Source organism: Coturnix japonica, chromosome 11 (genome assembly GCF_054131305.1).
Source record: "Coturnix japonica strain WE chromosome 11, WE-NBRP24, whole genome shotgun sequence".
Lineage (NCBI taxonomy): Eukaryota > Metazoa > Chordata > Aves > Galliformes > Phasianidae > Coturnix > Coturnix japonica.
In genome coordinates, this window is record NC_140673.1 from 28,751,297 (window position 1) to 28,764,877 (window position 13,581).

General features: G+C 42.9%; 2 protein-coding genes across 5 annotated transcripts in view; both read left to right on the plus strand.

Moving 5' to 3' along the window:
* The first annotated feature begins 911 nt into the window (after positions 1 to 911).
* Positions 912 to 6,095, plus strand: FPGT (fucose-1-phosphate guanylyltransferase). 3 transcript variants are annotated; one of them, XM_085512471.1, is made up of 4 exons: positions 912 to 1,323; positions 1,443 to 1,610; positions 2,503 to 2,595; positions 3,473 to 6,095. In XM_085512471.1, the coding sequence occupies exons 1-4, from the start codon at positions 927 to 929 to the stop codon at positions 4,915 to 4,917; spliced, it is 2,103 nt and encodes a 700-aa protein (XP_085368597.1). In that variant the 5' UTR covers positions 912 to 926; the 3' UTR covers positions 4,918 to 6,095. The 3 variants fall into 3 exon arrangements, with proteins under 3 accessions (XP_085368597.1, XP_015726375.2, XP_015726377.2); XM_015870889.3 differs by having other exon boundaries at positions 1,224 to 1,315; XM_015870891.3 differs by lacking the exon at positions 1,443 to 1,610 and having other exon boundaries at positions 1,224 to 1,315.
* A 586-nt stretch (positions 6,096 to 6,681) lies between these two features.
* The window catches only part of TNNI3K (TNNI3 interacting kinase), a 43,251-nt gene continuing 36,351 nt past the window's right edge, over positions 6,682 to 13,581 (plus strand). Inside the window, exons 1-4 of one of the 2 annotated variants that reach the window (XM_085512465.1) lie at positions 6,682 to 6,787; positions 10,960 to 11,068; positions 12,320 to 12,405; positions 13,473 to 13,570. In XM_085512465.1, the coding sequence (XP_085368591.1) occupies positions 13,499 to 13,570 (72 nt within the window). In that variant the 5' untranslated portion in view covers positions 6,682 to 6,787; positions 10,960 to 11,068; positions 12,320 to 12,405; positions 13,473 to 13,498. Of the gene's footprint in view, positions 6,788 to 10,193; positions 10,340 to 10,959; positions 11,069 to 12,319; positions 12,406 to 13,472; positions 13,571 to 13,581 lie in introns of those variants that run through there. The other variant, XM_015870887.3, reaches the window with a different exon arrangement.

The following is a 13,581-nucleotide window of genomic DNA, read 5'->3' on the forward strand; positions in this document are numbered from 1 at the left end:
GTAAATTACACACGTGGAGGACACAGCTTTCCAAACAATTTAGTGAAAGGTACAACCACGCCACAGTTCAGGGTGTGAGTAACAGGGCAAAAGGGGAAAGCAGACACAGCAGTGTTCCTTCTGGTTCATCTGCCTCGTTCTCTCTTTTGCACACCTACAGCTCAGAAGTTCAGTTCTTGTTCCGTGAATAAAAGATTAAATAGTAGATTAATCACTGCTTAAATCTGAGAACTGGAAGACGTGTGCTTCAGGAAAGCCTGCAGGATAAGACCAGGGCAGGGCAGCGGGTTGCAGAGAGGCTGATTAAACCTTCAGAGGAGGAGAGGCAAGAAGCCACGGCCAGCTCACAGCATAGGTGCTGTCACAGTGACTTTCCAGTTGTCCACTCCTAAAGCATGTGCAAAATACTGGGAAGGAGTTTATTTTGAAGTACAGCTCTTAAGTCAAACTCCTTTCATTGCCCTTTGAACACCAGGTAACCTGTTCCCAGCAATGCAGAGCTTGCACGATGCTCCCCAGGCATGAGCACAGGGCTGCCCTGGGAAGCAAGTGGCACCAACAGCAACAGTTCCACAGGGCCGGGCTGCAGCTGGAAATGTCACATCAGGTCAGTGAACAGAATCACAGAACGGCCCGTGTTGGAAGGGACCTCAGGGATCACGAATCTCCAACCCACCTGCCACAGGCAGAGCCACCAACCTCCACGTTTATTGCCCAGAGCTCTCAGAGTAAAAGAGAAGAGCAGAGAGATGTTTTCAAGAGGCTGCAGGGTGCTCATATAGAGAGAGCAGAGTGTGAGCTGGGCTCAGACTGCGGCCACACTGCGCTGGTGGGGGCAGTGCCACGGCGACATCCCACACCCAGGACGCAGCAGGGAGGTGTCTGCCATCCTGCCTGTGATCTCCTGTTTACAGACATGACAAACGATGGGTTTGTGGATTTTTTTTAAAGTTCCCGAATTATTTTTGGTAGCTGCATTTCACTTTGTGCTTTTTTCTTTTCCCCAGTTCTTTTCCAGCGACTTTTGCAGGACAAATCCTGCTTCTCCCCGCGATTCTGGACCCTGCAGCCTCCACAACAGCCCGACGCTCACGGCTGCACGAAGCAGTTCCGGGCGAAGCGCCGCGACGGACCGAGCCCGGCAGCGCAACCCGGCGCCTCCGCGCCTGCCCCCGCCCGGCGCTTCCGGGTCTCGGTGTAGGCGGCGCCCGTCGGTGCTCGGCGGGGCGCGGGGCGATGGCGGCGCTGGGCGGGCGGAGCGCGGCGAGACGGGCGGACACGGGGCGGCGGCTGGAGCGGTTCGCTGCGCTCCGAGGTGGGGCGGTGGGTGCGGGGACGGGCGGCGGGGAGCGGGGCGGGCGCGGGCGGCAGCCGCGGCTCCGTGTCCCCGCGGGGAGCGCAGCCCCGGCCCGGTGCTGAGCGCGTTCCGCCCCGCCGGACAGGCAGAGCCGTGCGGCCCGGAGAGTTCTGGGACCTGGTCGCCATCACCGCCGCCGACGCGGAGCAGGAGCGGGCGTTCCGGCTGCAGCTGGCCGCCAAGCTGCGGGGCGGGGAGCTGCCGCTGGGTGCGCGGTACCACGTCTTCGTGGATCCCCCGGGACCCAAAATCGGTGCGTGCCCCGCTCGGCCGGTTCTGTGCGGGACGGAGGGCGGTGCGAGCCGTCAGGCTGCGGGGCGTAGGGCTGCTGTGCAGCCGGGCTGATATTAACCTCACCTGGTGCCTCGTCTGTTCCGTCAGGGTATCTGTGCTCACGTAATGCACCCGTATAATTGTACTCGGTTTGAGTCACACCGGTGTCGACTTTGTGCGTGACCACTATGACTCCTCTCTTCCAATGGAAAGGCTTCAAAATCCTGTTCAAAAAGTGTCCTTTGCAGTAAAAATGTAGGCTCTAATGCTATTACTATTGCAATTATTATTATATTGCAACAATAATAATAATAATACTGCAATTTCTGGCATGTAGATGGTAAGCAGCCTCAGTAGGCCATCTGCAATATAAGGCATTAGGCACAGATTAACTTACAGAAATCTTGCTGGTTTAGAAGCACATGAGAATATCAGAAGTGTTACGTTTTTCCTTCTGGAAGTTTGAAGTCAGAAATGAACTTGTGAGATACTTCCTACAGGAGCTGTCGCTCAGGGCTGAGCTGGGCCAGCTGGGATGCGTTGGATGGTGAGGCTGCTCTGAGGAGGACCAGACCTGCCCAGCCGAGGTGTCCTTTGCTTTGACTGACTGTGCATCCTCCCTGCATGATTCTGTCAGCTGCAGTGCCCTCAAAGGGCTGTTCTGGAGGAGCTGGTTGAGGAAATTTCACATAGACATCAATGCATGTTTCAAACAACAAGAACAAAACTTTACCTTTAAAAAATAAGTGACAGCTCAATTTCTACAGCAGAAAATAACAACATTTAATAAACACCTGCAGATCTCAGCATGCTTCCCATATCAGTGTGTGTATTATTGGAGCTCTTTATAAAAAATATTCTTTTTACTATAGGAAATGGTGGATCAACACTTCATGTTCTTCAGTGCCTGGAAAATCTCTACGGTGATAAATGGACTTCTTTTATCGTGCTACTCATTCATTCTGGTAAGTTCTGTTTTACATTTCACACTTTAAAATGTTACCTTTAAAAATCAAGCAAACAAAAAAAACCGCTGTTGATAGGTAAGGAATTAGAATTCTGAAACACAGTTCTCTTAGAAAAGTAATCTCAAATGGAGCTGGTCATTCGATTTCCATTGGAACTTCTGGAGATGTAACTGTCACTTAAGCATTTCAGCACTTCAGTTCTTTGATCAGTGAGAATAATAGAATTAAACTTCTGCCTTGAAATGCCCATTTAAGCCGTCGCGTCCTCCCTGTAGGCTGCACAGGGGACCAAGGGAACTTATAAATAGAGAACAAATGTTTGCTGCCTTACCAAGATTGGCAAAACCCTTCCGAAAGCTGTAGCTGGGAAACTATCCACTTTGCAGAGAAGAAAGAAACCAGCTCATAGAATCCTGGATTGTCTTGGGTTGGAAGGGACCTTAGAGATCATCTAGTTCCGCCTCCCCCCTGCTGTGGGCAGGGTTGCCATTCACTAAATATGAGGTCACCTTACCAAACTGCTGCTTGTTTGACTCATCTCTCACTGAGAATCGCTTTGCAGTGTTTTCTCATTCTCCCTTAGCTTTCAAAAAGGAGTCAATTGTTGTCTATATTTATAGACAAGTTGTTTGTATTCCAGCCCTGAATCAAGCTAAAGATACTGAAATCAACCACAGGTTTAATAAAAGCTATCTGAGGTGTTCTGAAAAGCCAACATTAGGTCAGATCTGTCTCAAGAAATATTTGAAGGCATATGATAACATTTTTTTAAATCTGACTGTTTTGAGGAATGGAAGGCATAGGACCAACTGCGCAGCCTTGTGGGCTCTAAGGAAGTGTACTCTGTATAATTTAAGATGTCTTTTTCTTCAAGGTGGTTACAGTCAGCGTTTACCAAATGCAAGTGCACTGGGCAAGATTTTCACAGCCTTGCCTTTCGGCGATCCTGTTTACCAGATGCTGGAGCTGAAGCTTGCCATGTACATTGATTTCCCCAGTCACATGAAACCAGGAATTCTCATTACTTGTTCAGATGACATAGAGCTTTACAGCACTACAGAAACAATCATGTTTGATAAGCCTGGTTTTACTGCGTTAGCTCACCCCTCAGATTTGACAGTCGGGACCACACATGGAGTGTTTGTTTTAGATCCATCCAGTTTCTCAGGAAAAGGAGGACTTGAATACACGTCTTGCCGTCGTTTCTTGCACAAACCAGATGTCGAGACCATGCGCCGGTGTGGTGCAGTCTGTGTAAGAAGGAGTTCTTCCCAGCTGGATTCCTTTGCAGACTACAGTGACTTGGAAGAGGACTCAGAGTGTGTGTATACAGACAGTATATTTTACATTGACTGTAGCACTGCAAAACAGTTACTGACATTCTATAAGCAAATTGATACCCTATGCTGTGAAATAGATGCATATGGTGACTTCCTGCAGGCCCTGGGATGTGGAGCCACTCAAGATTACAGAGCAAATACAAGTAATGTCACAAAAGAGGAATCACAGTTAGCAGAAGTACGGCAGAAGCTCTGCTCTCTTCTGAAAGGAACTTCACTTAATGTCATAGTCTTAAACAACTCTAAGTTCTATCACATTGGAACTACTCAAGAGTATTTGTTTCATTTTACATCTGATAGCAAACTGAAATTTGAGCTTAACTTACTGCCTGAGACTTTTAGTGTCTCTTCTGACAAAGATGAGACCATGGGTGGATCAGCAAGTGTTATTCAAAGCATACTTGAGCCCGGGTGCTTTGTAGGACCTGGATCCATTATTGAATACTCTAGAATTGGACCTGGAGTCTTGGTAGGGGAGAACTGCATTATTAGTGGATCCTGTATAAATTTGGAAGCAGACATACCTTCAAACTGTTTTCTGAGTTCATTAAGTGTAAAAATTGATGATCAGGTAAAGTATGTAAGTATGGTGTTTAGTGTAGAAGATGACCTGAAAAAGAATGTAGAATTGCTGTCAGATACAAATTCACTGCGGTTTTTTGGAGTCAGCCTACGAGAATGCTTGGACCTCTGGGGTGTGCAGCTTTCAAACCAGCTCTTCTCTGGTGATAGCTCACGGTTTGGGTTGTGGACTGCAAGGATTTTTCCTGTTTGTTCCAGCTTAAGTGAGTCGGTTAGAATGTCATTGAGCATGTTAAATTCTGTGCAGCGTGTGTCAGCTTTTACACTGAATGGCTTTAAGCTCCTGTCTGTTGAGGAAATGCTTGCCTACAAAGATGTAGAAGACATGCTGAAATTTAGAAATCAAATTCATGATGAAATCTGTCTACAAAGACAAAAAGAGAAATGTGATTTGTAGGACTGGTGCTTGAACAAATGTCCTGTCTTTAATTTGTCTGCAATTTGTGGGTGATTTATTACTTGCCAGTTTGTAGTAATTGTAAGTAAAATGTACAACGGATCTTTTCAGTTCCTTCTAAGCAAAAGCATAAAGAAGTAGTACACTCCTGGTCATAGTTTTAGACTGCCATGTCTGGCACATGGGTCAGCAGGCCAGTGCTCCATCAAGATCACAAGGAAGTAAAAGATATTAGTGTATTTCTCCTCAGAATTCCTTCTGTGGAGTTCTGCTGTCCTGCTTGGGTGTGCTGGACCAGCTGCAGGCTGGACAGGTAGGAGGTGGCTGCTTTCACTCACAGTCCTGCACCAGGATCTGGTACAGATCTGAGATGTGCTCGCAGTTATTTTCATAGTGGAGCAGGTATAGATTTGATTCACTAAATAAGGAACATTAAACTGCTTTCAGTTTTTATGCTACTCTGTGTTTCCCTTTTACAATAAATATTGTCTAGAATTCTAGAGGTCAGATTTTGGTTGGTGTTGGCTATCAGCAATGACAGCAGTCTGAATGAATTTATTCCACAGATATCAAAATATCTGGGTTCATGTTGTTTTTCATTTTTTAAATAAAATCAGGTTTCTTGCATAATATGTGTGTATGGGAAATCACAGCTTGAACCACTGATTAATCAGCTGAGGCAAGTGTTGGGTCAGCTGCAGGAGCACAGGTGAGAGTAATCTAACTGTGCTCCTGGAAGGGGTGCACTTTGACTCCACCTCCTCTGAGACCTCATTTAAGGGCTGACCACCACTGAGGCAGCATCTCTTGGAGATTGCTCCCCAGTGGAGGCTGCCTCAGCTGTCTGGTCAAGGCATCAACATTGGTGAGTTTTCTTTACTAAAAACCTTTGACTGTTTATCACCGTCTTGGTCAACATCTTTATATTAGCTACCTTTACACCACCTTTATGATGTGAAAACCTTAAAATCAAATTTTGATACAGAGCCCTGTTAATAATTTTTCTATATGTTTTTGTATGTGTCCATGTTTTGTAATTTCATTACTTGTAAGCACTTCTGTGTATAAGCTTCCACTTGTTTCCAGTGAGCCGCAGGAACTGCTTATGTTCTCATTTAACATCTGATGTACCCATAACCTTTTCTTACTATCAATAAAATAGTGATAATTTGCAGAAAGCAGTGGAAATGTTATACCAAATAGAGAAAGTGGACTGTGCGTTGAGAGTGGTGGTGCGTGGCAGTGCTCTCGTTAAGTACCCTGACAGGGGGAGGTAAAGCTGTGCGTTCACCAACCAGACCTTTGCTGTGTTACTGCAGCATGCACAGCTTGGTGACTTTGGGCACTGGGTGAGCAGTTCAGCAGGCAGAGAAAGCACAGGAGCTGCAGAATGCAGGATATAGGATATTCACATCCTATAAAGGATGCAATGTCATTTTTGAGTTAATCACTGTTTGTGTTGAGAGAGAGAGGAGATAACAGACAAGCCAGTATTTCTGTCAATTCTTCATGACACATTTGAAACATTATCTGCTGCATTTCTTTAGGCAAGAAATAATTGTTTGCTTTATGTATTACAGATACTTAACTAGTGTGTGTGTTTTAGCTATAACAAATTCATGTCCTTAAAGCAAGGGCTCCTATAATGTGATGACACCTTATTAAAGGACTTCAAACCAGGCAGTTCCCGTCTGTAATAATCGAAGTTTGATGACAGAGCATTTTACTTATATTGAACTTTATAAAGTTTCACTTCTTTCTCACAGTTCAACTGCTAAAGCAAGTGACAAGTTCTCATTCAACCAGCTGGAATCATCCCACGGCAGTCGAAAGACTTGTCCAAGGCCACACAGTAACATTTAACAGTCAGGTAATTGCTGTTCTGGTCTTTCTGGTTTCTAATATCAGATTCTTAGAACAAGATTGCTGTGGCATCTTGCTTGTGATCTTCCTGTGCTCTGAACAATAAAGGTTGCAATGCTGAAAGTGACGGACAGGACTTCCTAAGAACAGGAGACACCTGTTGAAACTTGGAGCTTGATTTTGATAAGGGCTCACTGAGTTTCCTAGGTGGGTGCAGAATTTGTGTGGGCCTCCAGATCCTGCTTGTCTCCATCCATCCTGAAGTGCAACTCTGACCGATATGGTCTCAAAGAAGATGAGTGTTGAATGATTTTATTCATGTCAGCTTTCGTTATTTAATTAGTTTTGCTCTGTTGTGTAATAATAGGGCTCATAATGAACATGATCTTAATAATGTCACTGACTGCTTTGAGAGCATGTAATAGTGGACAGAGATTTAGCGGTACTGTATGTATTACATTATGGAAATTGGGTGCGGAGATTTAGTTGAGTAACCTTTTAGGCTGGGAATTGAAATGTGAGCAATTGGGCACTACAAAAAATAAATAAATAAATGCAGGGAAGGGCAGCTGAAATTAGTTTAAGGAGGGGAAGAGGTAAGAGGAGCTAAGAGATATCTGTGCCAGAAGGATTTGGGGAACCAAGGTAAGAAAGTTCCATCTTTTGGATCTCCCTGGCTTGGATAAGGAGCTTGTGCTGCTCAGCATTTCCAGCTTCATGTTCCTAAATCTGATGCAACAAATTCCTTTTTTCCTTTCTGCGCATGTGGAAGATTAATCCCAGTGCAAATGCCACTGTAGTACTGCGATAACCAAAATAGCAGTGCTGTGCTTCTGTACACTTCCTCTAATCCACTGCCACACAAGAGATGTTGTGAGCACCTGCTTTGTTATGTGGCCTATAGGCTTCCTACTGCTTTAGTTTTATAATGATATATTTTAATGCCCTGCTCACATGACATACCCAAGTGTTACTAAAAATTGCATAGCTTAATATTCTGTAATTACATCTGAATACTCACTGAGAAAACACTGCTCTCAACATTTCAGTGCTGCTCGGATAGACGTTAATTAGAAATGGTCTAACCCAGGAGTCAGTGTAGTTCTCTCTGGTGTCTGTTTGTAAACAAGCTGGGCTGCTATTAATTTTTCCCCTGAATTCAGGTATTCTGAAATTGCTTCACAGAGCCAGCAGTGGGATTCACACCCCACTGTTCCCAGCATTGTGGTGTGGGTGAAGTAGCGGCTGTGTTGGCTTGGTTCCTCGCTGCCTCCCCGGGTGCAGATATGGATGGGTTGGGAGGGCAGCAGGGCTGCAACAGCTTTGTCCTTACTCTGCCATCCTGCAGCCTGCACAGGGAGGGGTGGTGAGGGCACAATGCAGAACTGTGAATGCTTGCGTGTTGAATATGAGGAAAAAGGCGGCCTTTGAGCCCTGAGGAGGTGAGGAACCGTGTGGCAGCTGCAGCAGGAGCTGTGGGACCTGGCAGAGCAGGGTTCATGCAGCCCCTGGACAACCTCCAAGCACTTCTTCATCACCTGTGCTCTCAGAGTAGTTCTAGAACAGGCAGATATATTTTGGTTTTTTGAACAGTCAAAGGGAAAAACCCTAAAGGTCAGATCACAAAATGCTCAGAGTGCTCCATGTGTCACCAAGTTCCCATCCCAGGAGGTGGAGGGAGGCTCATGGCCAAGTGTCCTGCAGGCCCATGGGCTGGGAGGTGGCTGAAAGTTTGCTCCTGGGCTGCAGCTGCTCTCAGGAGAATGAAGAAAAGCAGCACTAAGTTGACAAAAGCAGAGGCAGAGCAGGTACCCATAGGGTGCCGTTTTTACAGCTCTCCTCGTTGCTTGGCAACTGGATGTGGAGGATCAGTTCAGAGGCTGGTGCATTTTGCAAATATTTGGTCACATATCATAGGGCATCTTGTCAGCAGTTCAAAGTCTTCCAGAATATGTCCTTGGTTTTATGTGTAAATCAGTGCAAACAAATGGATGAGCTCAAGACGTGCCAGGAGCTATCATGGGAGTTCAGGTTTGTTTGTGGTGGGATGCAGCCTGCTGAGGATTTGATGTCTCTGTATTCTATTTACATATCTTGTTGCCTGAAATCCTCAACTGAGAAGATTAAACAGAACAACTGTCAAGGTCAATCAGCAGACTTTAAATATATATGTGTACATGTACATATCAACATATACATAAAATTAGTTTAAAAAGTAATTGAAGAAAAAAGACACACAGAAAAGAGCATAAATCCCAAAATGGGATGGGAAAATGAGTTTGAAGTCTTCCTGTTTGAAGGGAAGAGGATACAAAAGGGGGCAGACAGCAGATCTGTGCTAACCAGATTAAAGGAGGTTCTGATTATTTGAATGGAAGGCAGAGTTATTTTGCTATTGACCAATTTTCTTGCATGTCTCTTAAGCAGAGACTCTTAGAGGAATCATCCATGCTCACAACATCAGTTTATTAAGAAATTGTTTCTTTGCTCAGATGTGTAATCACAAAGCCCAGTAGCCCACTTTGGTCTCTTCAGCCTTCAATCTACCTGAATCAAGGGGCTTTTTACACTCCACTGTGGTTTTGGGTCCTGACTAAAGCGCTAACAGGGAGCTCAGCTCGCTCAGGTCAATTCAGATCTTGGCCCTCCACTGATTTGTGCACAGTCTGCTTTGAATGTGAGCAAAGCAGCTCAAATACCTTGTTTTGGGGGAAACTCCAGCTGTTGCAGGGCCAGAGCATAATGAAGAGCCTCCCTCATTAGCAGTGAGTCTGCATGGGTGATGGGCCTGCTTTGTCCAGGTCATTCTTAGCAGCCTGGTGAACGTGTTGGCTTGCTGAGCTGCAGCTCTGTGGCTGTGAAGGGGCTGAAGCTTTGTGGTAATTTTCTGCATAAGGACAGAAAAATACAAAGTAAGCATACTGAATTCCCATCAGCAAACTCAGTTCCAGTTTAAGGTGGTGAGATGTCCTCAATGTAGCAACATATGCAAATGTTACCAAAGGAGAAGTCAGTACTGTCCAGTATGATACAATTTGTACATTATCATTAATATTCTCAGATGCTCCAAAACCATCCTGTGTGCTACAACTGGTGTTACCTTTATCAGCTGAGATTTCTCTGGCATCTTCAGACCAAGGACCCTCAGCTCTCCTTGCGGATCCTGGAAGGCTGTTTGGGTTTCAGCCTCATTAATGCCTTTCTCTATTCAAAATTGGTAACCAGCTGCCAAATTGCCTCCCCTCCACCAGTTTTACATCTGCAACAGATGAGAGCAAACATTTCTATTGAAACAGACGGTCGATTTTTAAAGAAGCTGACTAGGTACCTGTATTATTTTTTCATACTCGGCAGCACATGCTGTTGTGCTCCGTGTCATTGTTGCATGACATTCCATTTGGCACAGGGTTTATTTTTAGCCAGAGGCTATCAGTGCTTTTCAGTGGGGCCGTCACTGCTCTTGAACGAGGAATCATTACTGCAAGAACTTTGCTGAAACAAAGAAGATCTATTGAACAAATGGGAAATTACAAATCTAGACCAACCCAAACTTGCACTGGTAATTAACATTATCGTGATTATTTTTTTTTAAGCTAAGCGAGCCATGTCTCCATCTGCAAGAAGCAAATGATGTTTTGGATAATAACTCATAGCAAATTTACCCTTGAATTCAAGGGTAAGGTATTGTATTGTTCTTAGCTTACAATAATAACAGCTTAGTCCATGTCTGTCTGTAAAAGACAAAACAATAATAAATTAAGTTTATTGCACTGTCGTGTAAGGTCATATGAGCTTCTATTATTGTGTTAACTCATACTTCATTAGAAAAACCTTAAAACTTGTGAACTTTCTATGCTGTGTATATATGCTAATATACAGGAAATAAGAACTAACAAATGAAACCTATGAAGTTCTCTCTTGTTAAGATTGAAAATACTCCTGACAAGGATTCATACGTATTCGCCATCTACAAAATCAGTATACATGTGTCTGTGTTGGCACTGCAGCAAGAATGGATTAATGGCTGTAACATTTTAATTAAGCTTTCATGTTTCAGTAGAAAAATGCAGGAATAGCATATAATTCTGTTTAGAAATTTAGCACTTTGTTAGCGGGACAGTGCTGTTTGAGTCCCTGTTTTCCATATGTTTTGAAATGTTTCTGTTTTGTTGCTGACAGATGAATGGAAGAAGAAAGTCAGTGAATCATATGCTATAATCATTGAGCGATTAGAAGATGACCTGCAAATCAAAGACAAGGAGCTGGCAGAACTGAAGCACGTTTTTAGGTAAATTGCTCAGGAAATCTGCTTACAAAACCTATTAGGCAGTATGTTCAGCTTCAAATGTTTTCTTACAGAAGGAATTTCTCACGTGTGGGATGCCTGTTCTTTAATGTCTATTTTTGGGAATATGTGGATAAGAGTCCCACAGCACAGTACTATAATTAGTGGCTATTAATTACTAATGCCAATATTTTAGAGCAAACATTTATATTCTTTTGCAAACAAATTAGCTTTAATGGCACATCTAAGTTGTAGGTTCCAAAATAATAAATTTTAAAGGAACACACAGACAGATCATCTTTAAAATTGAATTTCAAATCCCTACCTGCAGACACTTTCTCAGGACAGCACATGCCAACAGCTGTGTTCCCCAGCCAGGTTGCACTCTTACATATTCACCATCTAAAAAGCTCATGGAATCGTAGACCTTAAAGGTCATGAAGTCCAACCACAACCCAACCATACTGACCTAACTCTTAAGTGAATTTAAGGAAATGAGTAGTTAAATAATGTCAGACATCAAAGCTACTTGAAAAGAAAGATGGAAACTTCTCAAAATAAATCACAAATTCCAAAAAGGCAACGTGAAATGTCAATACATTCAATGCTAAAGACGACATATCATTTTTAAGAAAGTTAGAGCTATGTATATAAGGTTTTAAAAGGCAATGACCAGGACTGTATGTGCTTCTGTAGTGTTCTCACATACGTGTATTGACGTAGTTATTTTATTGTGTTTCTTGGACATGTTTTCAGAAAAAGACATACTTTCTGAAGACCCTCTGGGTATTCCTTTGACTTACCTTAATTGCCACCAGTTCTGTGCTTATGTCATGTTCATCAGTGTAGAATGAATACTTGTTTGTATTTTTTAATTCTTATTTTTATGTCAATGAGCACACTGCCTTCTTTTATTATAAAAAGTCTTACCTATAAGAAGTGTCTTTCTGCTCTTTCTTTCCCTCTGATTTATCAGAATTTAGAAGGGATGCACTGTTTAGCAGGATGGTACTGGTACCAGTGTGTTCAGAGAGTAATGCAAGGTAGGTTCAGATTTAATTTACTGAAAGATAAATCTGGATTCTCACTTGCTGTCAATGAAGCATTTCTAGGTTTACAGAGTGCAGATTGAGTCTAAATTTAGCCCTGTGTTTGCAAAAGCTTCAACTGAGGTTTCTCTTTTAAATGTTTTCCAAATGAAATAAACTCTACTAAAGGATGAAAACAGTAACCCTCTGTAAAATCTTTCTTCAGCTCTGATGAAGCCTTCTGCAAAGTCAATCTAAATTACCGCACAGATAATGGGCTCTCTCTTCTTCATTTATGCTGCATATGTCAGGGTAGGTATTTTAAGTATCTTATTTACACGGTTAGTATTTGTCTCTAATGACTGTCAGGGGGATTATATTTTCAATTTCTTAGTTGTGTCCTCACTGGCACTTGGATAATTATCTGTATTACCCTCAATTCTGTTTGCCAAGGAGACTGAAGTAACTTATGCTGAACCTTATTATGACTGATTCATTGGTCCGAGAGAAGCTGTGGATGATAATTTGTCATGTTTTATTACAAATGTTCAATTAATTCATCTTACTTGCAATATGCATTAGTTCATTACTCTTTACTTGTTATGTAGTACTTTTATACAATTATGTTTTTTGTACATGCTACAGATTTCAGGACATGGAGCCAGTTTGAATATGCTTGCCATCCATAAAGCATCCATTTTTCTAGTACAGTGAAAACACCTGTGTTGTATATCACAGTAGTTAAAAGAGTGTACAGTAAGAAAGTAGGAGATAATACAAAAATGGTGGTATAATAAATAGCCAAAGGTTATCTATAGGAGAAACTCATCAATTCTGAGGCCTTCAGTCTAGATGGAAAATGCTGCGGCTTGCCATGATTATTCAGAAGGAGGTATATTTTTGAGGTCATCACCGTATCAGAATGATAGAAATGAAGTTACTTGCCCATGCCAATGGTCATCAGCATCCCTTAAAACTGCTGTCCCTGTAATAATGTTGTAGACAGAGGGAGAGCAATGCTTCATTTCTGAATGGACAGAGGAGTTCTGTGGCTGAGAAACCAGAGCTCCAGGAAGCATCTGTTAATCTATGCAGTTCTTTGCAGCACAGTCTGGATGTTAAAAGAGGGTTCAGCTTATTTAGAAGTGTGACTCTCCTTAACCAATCCTTGTTGAATTATGAATAGTATGGCTGTACATGGCCAGGTCTGCTTCTGTCAGTGGGTAAAGCAGTGGTACCTAATTTGATTCTGAGGGTGCAATATTTCATGAACATATTTCTTTCTATTTTCAAACTCACACTTTTATTCCTGTGCATGGCTTTTTTTTTTGTTGTGGTGTGTGTGTAAATGATTCTTATTTCCAACTTTCATTTTAAAGGTAATAAATCGCATATAAGAACTCTTATGCTAAAAGGACTGCGCCCATCCAGATTAACAAGAAATGGATTTACTGCTCTGCACTTGGCAGCTTATAGGGTAAATTATTT

What these genes read in the sequence shown, in the direction of transcription:
- FPGT (XM_085512471.1), top strand. Translation starts at nt 927, where the DNA reads ATGGGTTTGTGGATTTTTTTTAAAGTTCCCGAATTATTTTTGGTAGCT. An exon ending in CTGCGCTCCGAGGTGGGGCG is followed by an intron (nt 1,324 to 1,442) that starts GTGGGTGCGGGG and finishes CCCGCCGGACAG; the next exon opens with GCAGAGCCGTGCGGCCCGGA. An exon ending in TCCCCCGGGACCCAAAATCG is followed by an intron (nt 1,611 to 2,502) that starts GTGCGTGCCCCG and finishes TTTTTACTATAG; the next exon opens with GAAATGGTGGATCAACACTT.